At 33.1% G+C, this 12,116-nt stretch overlaps 1 protein-coding gene across 1 annotated transcript; it reads right to left on the minus strand.

The window, feature by feature from the left end:
• Nucleotides 1-1,779: 1,779 nt before the first annotated feature.
• On the minus strand, nt 1,780-8,308 carry LOC146944493 (Serinc-domain containing serine and sphingolipid biosynthesis protein). The gene is made up of 6 exons (XM_085742875.1): nt 8,043-8,308; nt 6,994-7,230; nt 6,799-6,910; nt 6,546-6,720; nt 2,710-2,947; nt 1,780-2,530 (listed from the first exon to the last, which is right to left on the minus strand). Exons 1-6 carry the CDS (start codon nt 8,215-8,217, stop codon nt 2,238-2,240), a joined length of 1,230 nt encoding a protein of 409 aa, XP_085599001.1. The 5' UTR covers nt 8,218-8,308; the 3' UTR covers nt 1,780-2,237.
• Nucleotides 8,309-12,116: the final 3,808 nt, after the last annotated feature.

Raw genomic sequence — 12,116 nt, forward strand, 5'->3', positions numbered from 1 at the left:
TCATTAGATTTATCAAGCTCAATCATGTGTATGTACCAACCAAAATTCGAAACCCCCAAATGGAATAGAAACGTGAGTTTGATTAATCTGATGATGTTTAATTATTGTTTATAGTGGTCCACGTGTGAGGTATTGCCCAAAATGTCGTATAATTTGGGACGGAGGGAGTATGATAAGAACAATATACATACAACTAGTGTTGTCAATTGCATATTGTGGAAAATAGTGGTTTGTTCAAAATCATCTATATGTTATAGTTATATTTTGTGGCCGTAGCCGCAATTTAACAACAATTTGTATTAGATAGCGTATCGAGGAACAATAACAATTTGTTCACAAAATTTATTACACAATAGATAGATAGATAGATATATACAACAATTTGTACCAACGTGATGATATAGGGACTAAATTGATGATTTATTCATAACTATTAACGGCTATTGCACATGTCTAGGTTCAAAATATGTAACGTAAAAAAGAATAAAGAAGAAGGAAAAACCTGGACGGGTTATCACTGTTTCTTCCTGGCGGCCGTTTTGTTTTTTATTATTTGTAGATTATGTTTATTTGTCTTTTGTGGATAATGATGGGTGGGCCTCTTGAAAATGAAATTGCTCGGGCTTAGTTAAATTTATAATACAAATTTGTCTGTTTTTCTCTTGGTTTTAATTGTTATTTTTTGAATATACGACAATTATAATACAAATTTAGACTTCTTACCCTAAAAAAAATTATATTGTTTCTATTTTAGTGGTATTGTTCCTATGCGTAAATTAATAATTCCAACTTATGTATGTATGCGTTTTACAATTTTATGTTAAAATTGTTAAAAATAAAGGGAGTAATAGTTATTAAAGAAAATAGGAAATATTGAAAATCTTGTCTGCTTCCTCTAATTGAATCAATTTCTTGTTCCTCCTAGCTTACTTGCAGTGCTTCAAAAATAGTATGGGAGAGGCTGAACATGTGGCACAAAATAGAGAATTTACAGCAGGATTATAATGATCTCAGTTCTATATTTTTTACACTGCTGTGAAACTTTTATGCTGTTGAGCAAATCAACTTTACCATGAACTTTTGGAGCCTATGGAAGGCGAGAAATGAGATGTTGTAGAGTAATAAGTCGGAGGATGCAGCACATACTTTAGACAGATTTCATGTGGTTCATATGGAATGGAACCAGGTGAAAAATTGGGCAGCATCCATTGTTCGGACTACAGGTTTAGCGTGTCATTAGAGAGTATAACAGCTTGTTCAGCATAGCAAATTTTGCTTGGTCCTCCTGCAGAATGGATGTACGCAACAGGGAAGCTACCGGACTGTTATTGGCACTTTAATGGTTGAATGATTGGGAAGTTGACTGTGTAATTTTTGAGCTTGACAGTAAAATAGTGGTTGATTTCCTGTACATAGTTATTGACATTACTATATCAGATAAACTAGAAGCAAACTTCATGCCAGCCAGATTTACTACTCTCATATTTCATTTGTTACCGCCCTTTATGAATGTCCAAAGTGCTATTATACATTCTATGTCCTAGCATTTTCCATCCATACACCTTATGGTAATGCCTAATGTTTGTTTTATTTTGATTTGAATGATCTTTAGCAATTTCCTAGAGTTTGAGGCTTGTGTGTTGTCAAGATTTTTGTATGTTGAAGCATATCTAGTCGGTGCTTGGAGAACGGGAGGCCGCGAGGGTAGCAGAGCATGTACAATAATAGATGTAAAATGGATACGTATCACATGAAGAGTGAATTTGTACATATATCATGTAACAAAACAGACAACATATCTATGTAGGGAAGGTCATAACCTTAAACACCAGCACTCACTGGGAGTGCAATATATTTGTAAGCATTATGTACAATAATGGGTGTAAAAATGGATACATATCGCATGAAGAGCGAATTTATACACATACCATTTATCACAACACAAACATTCTATACATAGGTAGGGAAGGTCATAACTTTCAATACCATACACTCAATGGTCTTGCTATGTAATATAGTATAAACGAGTAATCTACCAATTTCGTCCATTAACTTGCACCCTCTTAAATGTATTTCAAATCCATTCTATTAATCCCTAATGTGACAAAAGATCAGGGATTACTTGTCATCTTCATTTATTTTAGGAACAGAGTAAGAGAGAGGGTGAAAGTTCAAGAGCAAAATTAATGGTTTACTCTATAAACATAGTTACAGCCATTACTTTTCAGACAAGAGAACTAAGCAAATTCGCGATCAGTAAACAACAAAGGAGCCAAGAGACTCCACAGATACAACCCAGCAGTAACCCATTCTGTGCCAATCCGAACCCATACTGATGTCCAACCAACATCTATCAGATCTGAGCTTTCAGATGTGCTGGTCCATCCAGAAAGAAGCATGGCTGAATACATGCTAGCGAGGGCAAATATTAGGTGGAAGAATGAATAGGAATAGCTAACTGGTCGCGCTTCCTTTTCCTCCTTTTTGCCTTTTCCTTCTTCCACTTCTTCAAGAAGAGGTTTGCTCTCACCTAAATAAACATATTCCAGAAACTTTTATATCATGGAAATGAAGTATGAACAAACATGTATATTTGACAAAACTATGAAAGTTGTGGTATATAAGGAGGCGTAAAAGAATTTAACCTAAATACCAACACATGAATGAAAATATACGAGATCGTAAAAGAGTCCTGGCTAGTACTATTACCTGCTTTAGGTGAAGATGGTGGTGATAAGAATGTGGTTGAAGATCCAGCACGAAGAGCAGAATACAACACAGAAAGCACTGTTGTTAGCATGCCAAGAACGAGCGTACCGGTGCTTACAGCTCTGGACTTGTTAAGACCATTGCACTCATAACCTCGAGGTTCACTAGAAAGACCCGTGTAACACACATATGCACAGTAAAGCGATATCACAGATGCAGGCAATAAGCTTCCGTTCACCTGTTTTTGCATTATATTATTACTTATTTTTCTCAATTGTAAAATAAATTAAAAGGAGGCTAACTGGATGGAAATAAGTACTGGATTAACCTTTCAAACATATTGAATTTCAGATCTCCTTATTTTTAATCTTGATCAATAATACTAATAAACAATTCTTAGAAGGCACAATGTATCCATAAAAATAAAAATTAAGACTCTTAGGGACAGATTTGCAATGAAAAAACAACATCATTCTTGTTAAAATTATTAACAGACCCCTCTAAATGCAGCTACTGACAGTTCACCATTTAATCAAGACATTAATCCCTCAATAGCACATCACAAAGTTCACAAATCCATGCTTAAACAATTGAACTTTGTGCAACCAGCTACTGTTTCTGTCATATGGATTTATGAATCGCATATTGGACTATATTGATGTTTATTTGTAATATATCAGTGATTGCAATGAGTTGTTTCTCTTGTTTGACTTCATAGATAAAAGTTTCTTAATGTTGAAATATATTTTATGTAATTTCTAACATAGTAGTCAATAGCGGTCAATAGCGCCGCTATAGCGGCCGCGCGGTGCGGTGCGGTGCCAGAGTGCTACGCAACAAGCCATAGCGTTGCGGTGTGAGATAGCGCTGCTATAGCGGCGCAACGCTGCGTAGCGGTTTTGCGGGCGGGTTGCGGTTTAAAACCGCTATTAAATTTTAAGAGAAAATCACGAAATTGTCTTTGTTTTAAAAAAAAAGAGGGTATTTTTGACATTTTCTTCAAAACCTAAAAAGTTCAGCTTCTCTCTTCTTTTATTCTTGCGCAAAACGGCGTTTAACTGCAAAACACAAAACGCAAAAGGCCTTTTGTTATCCTCTTAGTTTTTTGTTTAACAATCTCAAACTTTGTTGTCCTGTTACTTTTTTGTTCTAGTTTTCTTTGTTATTATTGATTCCAAACTTCATTCTGCCCTCTCTGTTTCTGTTTGTACAAACAATCCTCTGTTTTGTTCATATAAAACTCTTTTCTGCTCTCTATGTTTCCATAGTTTTGTTGTTTTTGTGGACAACATAGCCATGGCAGCATCAGGTTCTGGTGTACAAAAAGTTATGAAATAGCGGTCATAGCGCTATGCGCTATCCCGCTATAGCATTTTTGGGGTCGGCCGCTACGCGCCGCTATCCGCTATTAACTACTATGATTTCTAATTATTGATCACATATCTCACGATTTACAATAAGATTCAATTCGCCTATAAAAACAAACAATAAGATTCACATTTCAAATCTCGAGTTGCTATGCTTAGACCAGATCAAACAAAGACCCAACCCAACAAGTTCTAAATTAATGGGAAAAATCACAAATCAGAAGATAGATTTACAAGTTAACACACAAGAAGAGCATAACATTCATCAGAAGATAGATTTACAAGTTAACACACAAGAAGAGCATAACATTCAAAAAGAATAGACACATCGACAAATCGCAAGGCTCAAAATTAGTACACTGTGGGTGGTGGGACTAGGTTCCCTTGTTTGAGTTGGATTCAACTTAATAGTTAGATTTGAGCTAAATAAAGCTTAATACATTTACCAAGATGGCCTATTTGGTTTATTGCAAACGTGCAACAATGGGTTTCTTCGGTGGCGGAGCTTGGTGAATTTTATTGAGGGGGGCCATTTTGTATGGAATATATATTACTCCCTCCGTCCCTGTGTGTAATTTGTAAGCCCCCTTTATATTTTTCACATTTCTTAAGAAAAATTGTCAGTGCAATTAATGTGTCTGTTTTGTGTGTTAATATTACCAAACTGTCCTTTGTTTGTATGTGTATTAAATTTGACTTTTCATATTTTAAGATAAATTAGTAGTATTAATTAGGGGTATGTTTAGGAAAAAAAAATAAATGCATCTAGTAATTTGAAAAGGGTTTACATTTAGGGACAAAAATAAAGTCAAATGAGTGCTGCTTAGATATAGGGACGGAGGGAGTAAATGTTTTCACAAATATCACGTAAATCGTTTGTTGGCTTAGTGATTATTTTTGCAACAATTTACCTATGTCCGCGTGGGTTCAAGTCCTGGGTATAACATTTTCGTGAAATAAAAACATCATAAATACAAAAAATGGTGTGTTAGGCCTCAAGCCCGTGACCTCCAACTTACAAAAACATACATTTGTCACTGCGCTGCTTTAAATATCTTTTTAATTTACAAAACAATTAGTATATATAGACACACACACACACACACACATATAACTATAATGGTCCTGTTAACCGGTGCCCCCAGGTCACTGGTTAAGGAATCCAAAAAAGGAAAATTTGAATTAAAAGTAACACTTTTTTGACTTTTGAGAAACTGATTACACAATTTCCAATACAAAAGCTACTATATTTGCTTCCTGGGGCACTGGTTAACATTTTCCTAACTATAATAATATGTATATATCTATTATTTTTAAAATATTTGGAGTGGTCATGGCCACCACTTGTCCCTAAAAAGCTCCGTCCCTGGGTTTAATTTTTTTGGTTTGGGACTTTGTTTATGTGAGGAACAATGAGATTGAAACTCAATACAACATTAATCACCTCCTTTGTAGATAGATTTGTGTTATTTATGGAGCCGGGTACTCCAACTGTAAGGTTAATGATTTGAGTACTATGGATCATCGTCATTCAGCCATTGCACTTACATTATTTATTATATAAAAAATAAAACATTGAACCACTGCCAATTTAAGCATGTACGGGTGAAAATAACCATTACTTAGAAGGCTTTTGTTCAATCATCCTCAAACTCGGTGATTCTATGCAAATCTCCATGAGTCCATGCGAGACATTGCGAGTGTACCGTGTTTACATCGAAACAATTTTGTAAGCAAGATAACTCGATTTTGTATCCTAGAATCATAAACTAGTGCAATTAAGTTAAGATCAGAATAAGGAATATACTTGTTTAGGACCCAGAATCATACCAGGTTCAATGTCGCAACAACATCTGCAATAATTAAATTTAATGATGGAACTGAAAAACCGGGAAAGAAAACTACTACCGTAACAAAATGGAAAACCTTCCAATCGTCCGTTAAAATATAAACAAATTAAATCAAGCTATTATGATTAATCGCTGATAGGACACTGGTTTTGGGCCTAAGCCCAATAACCAGGCTGAAAAGACAGGTTAGAGGAAGAATTGCTGATGTGGCAGTTTGTTAGAATGTGTGAGGGTTTATAGGGAAAAGGATGAGTGAGTGAGGATTCATTCCGAAATATTGTTAAGGTTGGTTAGGAGAGTTTTCTTTCTGGTTAGGAACATAGTGCTCTGGTTTGGAGTTCTAGGAACTCTGGTCTATCTTTTTCTTTCACCATTTCTCACCATTGTAGAGCTCTTGAACTCATCTTAACATTCAATAATATACCACAATCTACTATAATTAATGGTTCACCAAGCTATCACAATCTAATTTGTACTTCCGCATATTAAAGCACAAAAAAAATGTTACTGAAAATTGCAGAAACGTTGCATGATCTCTCATCACCAAACAACTCATATTGCACAAAAACATGGAATATAAATAGAGCTTCAATTGCTTAGAGGCATTTCTATTCATTACCTTAGGATGTAGAGCAACAACTGCAAACACAAAAGCAAGAATCATCGACATGGAAAGGAAGAAGACATTGAGACCACAGTCATATCCCCCAGGGTTGAACCAAATAAAAAGAATTCCTGACAGCGTAAATGCTGCAATGTAGCATCCAATTGATATAACAAGTAGAGCAATATACCTAAACATGCAAATTTATTAGCATAAAGGCAAATAGAAAACCATAGGAAAATTAACTATATAAAGAATTTTGGCATACCATTTTTGTTCATCTTTCTCAACCCATGCATCATTCCAATTGTGGGTACAGTCGAGTAAAATTATCACTTGAATCAGTAAAAACAAGCCAGCCCCAAACTTCGATATGAATCCTACGGGTATTATACATATACACGTGTCAATCATCAATCTCACAAGGAACCAAGAGGGAGAAAGTAAGGACTAGAGAGCATACCATACGCTAGCATTATGGAATCTGGAATGAAGAATGCAAGGACAATGAGCAAAAGCCATATCACTGACTTTACAGTCCATCCACCATGGTGCCATGTATCACGCCTATCATTTTGGTCCTTCACACCGATCATTATGAGGGCTAAAACAACAAAGAACAGGCAATTTCCCAAGCTCACGCGAAGAACGGCTTGTACTTGATACCATTCCTTTGTGTGGGTATCCGATGAATCTATCCCTGCAAGTTTGAATTTATATACCAAATGAAAAGAGAGAAAAACAAATTCAAATCTTAGCACAAGAAACGTCGTGCTCAGAACAAAAGATACCAATTCAGAGAACCAGAGAACTTGAAACTTGTGAAAGTATCCAAAAACTTGTATATTGGCACTAGTGTTGTTAAATAGAGGCTATATCAGTGCTATAGCATAGCGAGATTTGAACAAATGGCAATACAAAATTTAGTATATAATATTGTCGAATTGGGGCTATAACGGCCCTATAGCACAACACCGTTGAGTAGCTGAATTTGTACAAACAATCATTTTCTGTGATCATCGATTGACAACATTGATTGACATTTTATATATTCAAATAGAAATAATATCCCAAGTGCGAAACTAACTTTTTTTATTCAAATTCTACACAGATTATATAATCCAAATAAGCACTAAATAATCATATATGCTATGTGTTCATATTCTACCAAAATTTCAAGTTTTTCTCTAATTAGTTGAATTATACATTTATAGACATGATATTATATCCTATGAAGCACGGACATAGACAAGGACACCAGACAACTCTGACATTGATACGTCAACATGGATAAAATTGAATAATGACATAATTCAGTGTAATCACATGTGTCTGTGTCTGTTTCATATAGGTGTCAATCACATGTCGGACATCTCGAACACAACCAACACAATTCTAAGCATCGAATTTCTGAAAAAACCCAATTTATCAAACTTAACCAATCATTAACACAAATACCCAAATGAAAAATTATACAAAAGTTAAAATCTTTAGCTAAAGAAAGGAACTTACATGGAATTTTCTCCAAAAGGGGTGCTCCAACTTCTCTGAGAATCCAAGAAACTATAAGAGACGCACCAAAGAGAAAACAGTAACCGATTCTGGCTGATTTTTGAGAGATTCCAGATGCTACAGAGGAACAGAGACCACATGTTAAAGATGTGCAGCATGATAAACAACACGACATGGTTGATCTGGAGTTATGTTCTTCCTTGTTTCACTGTCGAATTTGACAAAACACAGTCGCAGCTTGTTTGTGTCGTTTGAGTACTTTTGTCGTCGTTTAATCAAATGCTTGTTGCTTATCAAACTTGTTTTTTTGACTTTTTGACTGGAAGGAAGGGATAAAGACGGTAGAAATTATTACATCCCGTTATTTACGAACAATTGTTCATAAACTAATTAAATATTAATAATTCATAAATACATTTTGTAATTTTTTTAAATAAAGGGGAATTGATAAATTTTTATTAGTCAAACGATTTTTATCCTTTGTCATTTAAGAAAATTTTGATTTATCTTCTGTCAAGAAAGAAATATAGATTTCAATATTGTAATTTGAAGATTTTTTTTTTTTGCACAAGTTAAAATGAAATATATTAATAATGCAGATGAATCACCCTGCACAAGATGTGTAAACAGCGAGACACCGCTAAATATTTACAAACAACCAGATGCCAGAAAATGAAAGGCACCCTCAAGTAACAGCTAAGGGAAATTACTGGTGCACTCTCATATAAAGAGCGGATATGACCACCAATCATAATAACAGTAATTTGAATTTCTTCAAAAAAAAAACAGTAATTTGAAGATTTTTTATTTTGAACTTTTATAAATTTTAACAATACAAAATAGATGATATGGTAGAGGTGAAAAACCAAATAATCTTTAAATTACAATATAGCAAATCTAAAGTTTTTTTATAAAGGATAAACCAAAATTAGCTTAAATGATAAGAGGTGAACACTATTTAAACTTTTTTTTTTTAACTAAACTGACATCAACGATTATTTAAATCTAAATTTTTATCGTTTGTTAAAAATTTAATTCATAAAATATTAAAATGGATATTTTTACAATAAAATATAAAATAAATTAAAAATACAATCTTAATTAATAATTCAATTTCTTCAACTAATATCAAAGATGAAAAGATTATCATAAACCTTACTGAAATGTTTTTTTTTTGTATCAGCAAAAAAAGGTTTGAGATAAACTTATTTAATTTGATTTTAAAATATTTTAAAGTTTTTGTCAAAAAAAGACAGGCTTAAATAGGTCTTTCGTCCCTGCAAATATAGGTTATTTGAATTTTCGTCCCTGAAGTTACTAATCCTTCCAATCTATCACTGCAAATATTAATCATTTGACTTTTGGTCCTAATTAGGTTTTTTTGCTGAGGCTATCATTAACGATGTGGTGCCCATGTGGCAAGTGATGATTGGGAGAGGTGGTTGTCTTAAATAGGTATTTCGTCCCTGCAAATATAGGTCATTTGAATTTTTGTCCATGAAGTTACTAATCAGATGTAATTAGGACTATTTTTCAAATGATTAATATTTGAAGTGGCATATTGGAAGAATTAGTAACTTCAATGACGAAAATTCAAATGACCTATATTTGCAGGGATGAAAGACCTATTTAAGCCAAAAAGATATTTAAAAGTCAATAACTTAACTTGTCAATAACTTAACTTGTCCCGTGAGCTTATAAGTTCAGTTGGTAAGGACAATGTATAATGTATGCAAACTCTGGGGTTTGAACCCGAGACACCACCAAAAAATTTCTCTCTCCATCCATGTATGTAATTGGAATTAATGTATCTGTTTTGTGTGTTAATATTACCAAATTGTCCTTTGTTTGTATGTGTATTAAATTTGACTTTTCATATTTTAAGACAAGTTAGTAATATTAATTAGGGGTATGTTTAGGAAAAAAAATAATAAATGTATCTAGTAATTTGAAAAGGAGTTTACATTTAGGAGAAAAATAAAGTGAAATTGGTGTTTAGATATAAGGACGGATAGAGTAGTCAATAACTTAAATTTTATGAACATACAGTATGTGGTTTTTGTTAGAGAGTATAAATTTTAGGGAAAGGTTAACTAGTGTCAAATTTGTGTAATAAAGTGCATTGAAAATGGTGAGGCCTACGTTACCCTCTCTTGTTTAAGGGGTAATTACCCTCTCATGATATCAACCAATCAAAATATAATATAGATAGGCAACATTAAATGTTAAATAAATGAGTCAATTTTTTCTAAAAATAAAAGAGTTAATCTTAAGAGTTTTTCTAGTAACACCCACAAAATATCTGTTACACCCAATTTTATATAAAACTAGTATAGTGACCCGTGCCAAGCACGGGAAATAAAAAAACTTTTAGGATCAAACGTATAGATTTTATATTATGTTATAGTATTAAAGTTATAAGTGTGGTTATAATTTAAATTTGACATGGGAAAAAAAATATCATCTTAGCATATGTAATACTTTTGCAAAAATACGTCAACGTACTGTATATTATTATTTGTTGACATAATGTATTTTATTAATCATAAAAACTAAAAAATTTATATTTTTTTATATAATAGTCAGTGTCAGATGTATACACCTAGTCTGTGAATGCAAACGTTAAATTTTTTACGGGTGTGTATAAGTATAGTTTGGGCTACAGAAACGCCGATTGTTATTTTTTTTATTTTTTAGTAAATATTGTATTTTAGGGTAACAACGATGTAAAAAAAAAACGTTCCGCGTATTGTTATACCTGAAAAGTGCATCAATTAAAAGTCAATGGCAGGAGGATCTGCTTATATAGAAATTGCATGTCTTGTAATGACCAGTACGCCTTACAAAGAAATAAAAAAAAATGACTTCCAAACAATACGCAACTTTTGTTTTCTAAATTATAGCAACAACAATTGTAAAACATAACCAATGATCATACTTTTTGAAAAACTTCACGATACACAACATTTGTGGTCTCCTTGCAAACATTATTATCTTCATCCAAGATGAGCAGCTTCAAACCTTTTCTAGAAGTAACTCGAGAGACAGCGACATAGAGTTGTCCATGCGTGAACACAGACTTAAGAAGATTAACTCCCACTCGAGATAAAGATTGACCCTGACTTTTATTTATTGTCATTGCAAAACAAAGCGTCAATGGAAATTGTCTGCGCCTGAATTTGAAGGGTAGTCCTGGATCACTCGAAATAAGATTCATCCTCGGAATGAATACCCTGGTAGCTACCCTTTTTCCTGTAATTACGGTAGCAACTTGTGAATATATGCCTTGACAGGAATACTTTGGTTTTGATGATCGACAAAAGAAGTCCTAGAAGAATAAAGATGCAAAAAGCGGAAAAGAAGATTCAAGCTTTCAAGTCTTGAATTTTATTTTTATTTATTTTAGGACTATTATGTAAGTAGTAGAAAAAGCTCTCATGAAAATAAATCACACACTCACAATGATTTTCATTAAAATATGATTTTGCATGAAAATATATTTTTGCATGAAAAGTTATAATTGTTCTTTTGGAAATTGCATTAATATTTTTAACATTAAAAATATATTTCTCATGATTTGTTCTTGTACTTGATCAAATTATAACATTGCAAAATCAATTATGCATTGATTAAGATTTCAGCGTGTTGCCTTTCTCAAGCCATAATATATTGTTTTTTGGATGACTATTTTTGCAACGGATCAGTTTAAGCTTGCATTTGAATGAATACATAATGTTGCTCATTTAGCACTTAATGGCATTCTTGAAATAAGCCTCTCACGCTAGTTCATTTGGAAATGCATAATTGGATTTGGCTCTGTATAAATTGATTTTACTCATAATGGCTTTGTTTCAACGGCTCTTTTTCTCAATTAAAGCTATGCATATAGTCAATTCTACTTTGGTGACCGTTGGAATTAAATCAATGATTTAATTACCATTGACATTGCATATGAACGGCTAGTATTTTTAAATGCATCATTTCCTGGTTTCTTTATAAATAGAGCTCGTGTGGAAGCTCATTTTTAACAACTTATATTTGCACTAAACATTGTCAAAAATATTATTCATCACT

This window comes from Medicago sativa, chromosome 2 (genome assembly GCF_051527215.1).
Source record: "Medicago sativa cultivar Bolivia chromosome 2, Bolivia_mono, whole genome shotgun sequence".
NCBI lineage: Eukaryota > Viridiplantae > Streptophyta > Magnoliopsida > Fabales > Fabaceae > Medicago > Medicago sativa.

Bases quoted from the DNA above. Each gene is read 5' to 3' on its own strand.
- LOC146944493 (XM_085742875.1), bottom strand. From the start codon at position 8,217: ATGTCGTGTTGTTTATCATGCTGCACATCTTTAACATGTGGTCTCTGT. The intron at 6,721-6,798 runs GTATGCCAAAAT...TTGCATGTTTAG, and splicing joins GAGAAAGATGAACAAAAATG to GTATATTGCTCTACTTGTTA. The intron at 2,948-6,545 runs GTAATGAATAGA...ATGCAAAAACAG, and splicing joins TTGTTGCTCTACATCCTAAG to GTGAACGGAAGCTTATTGCC.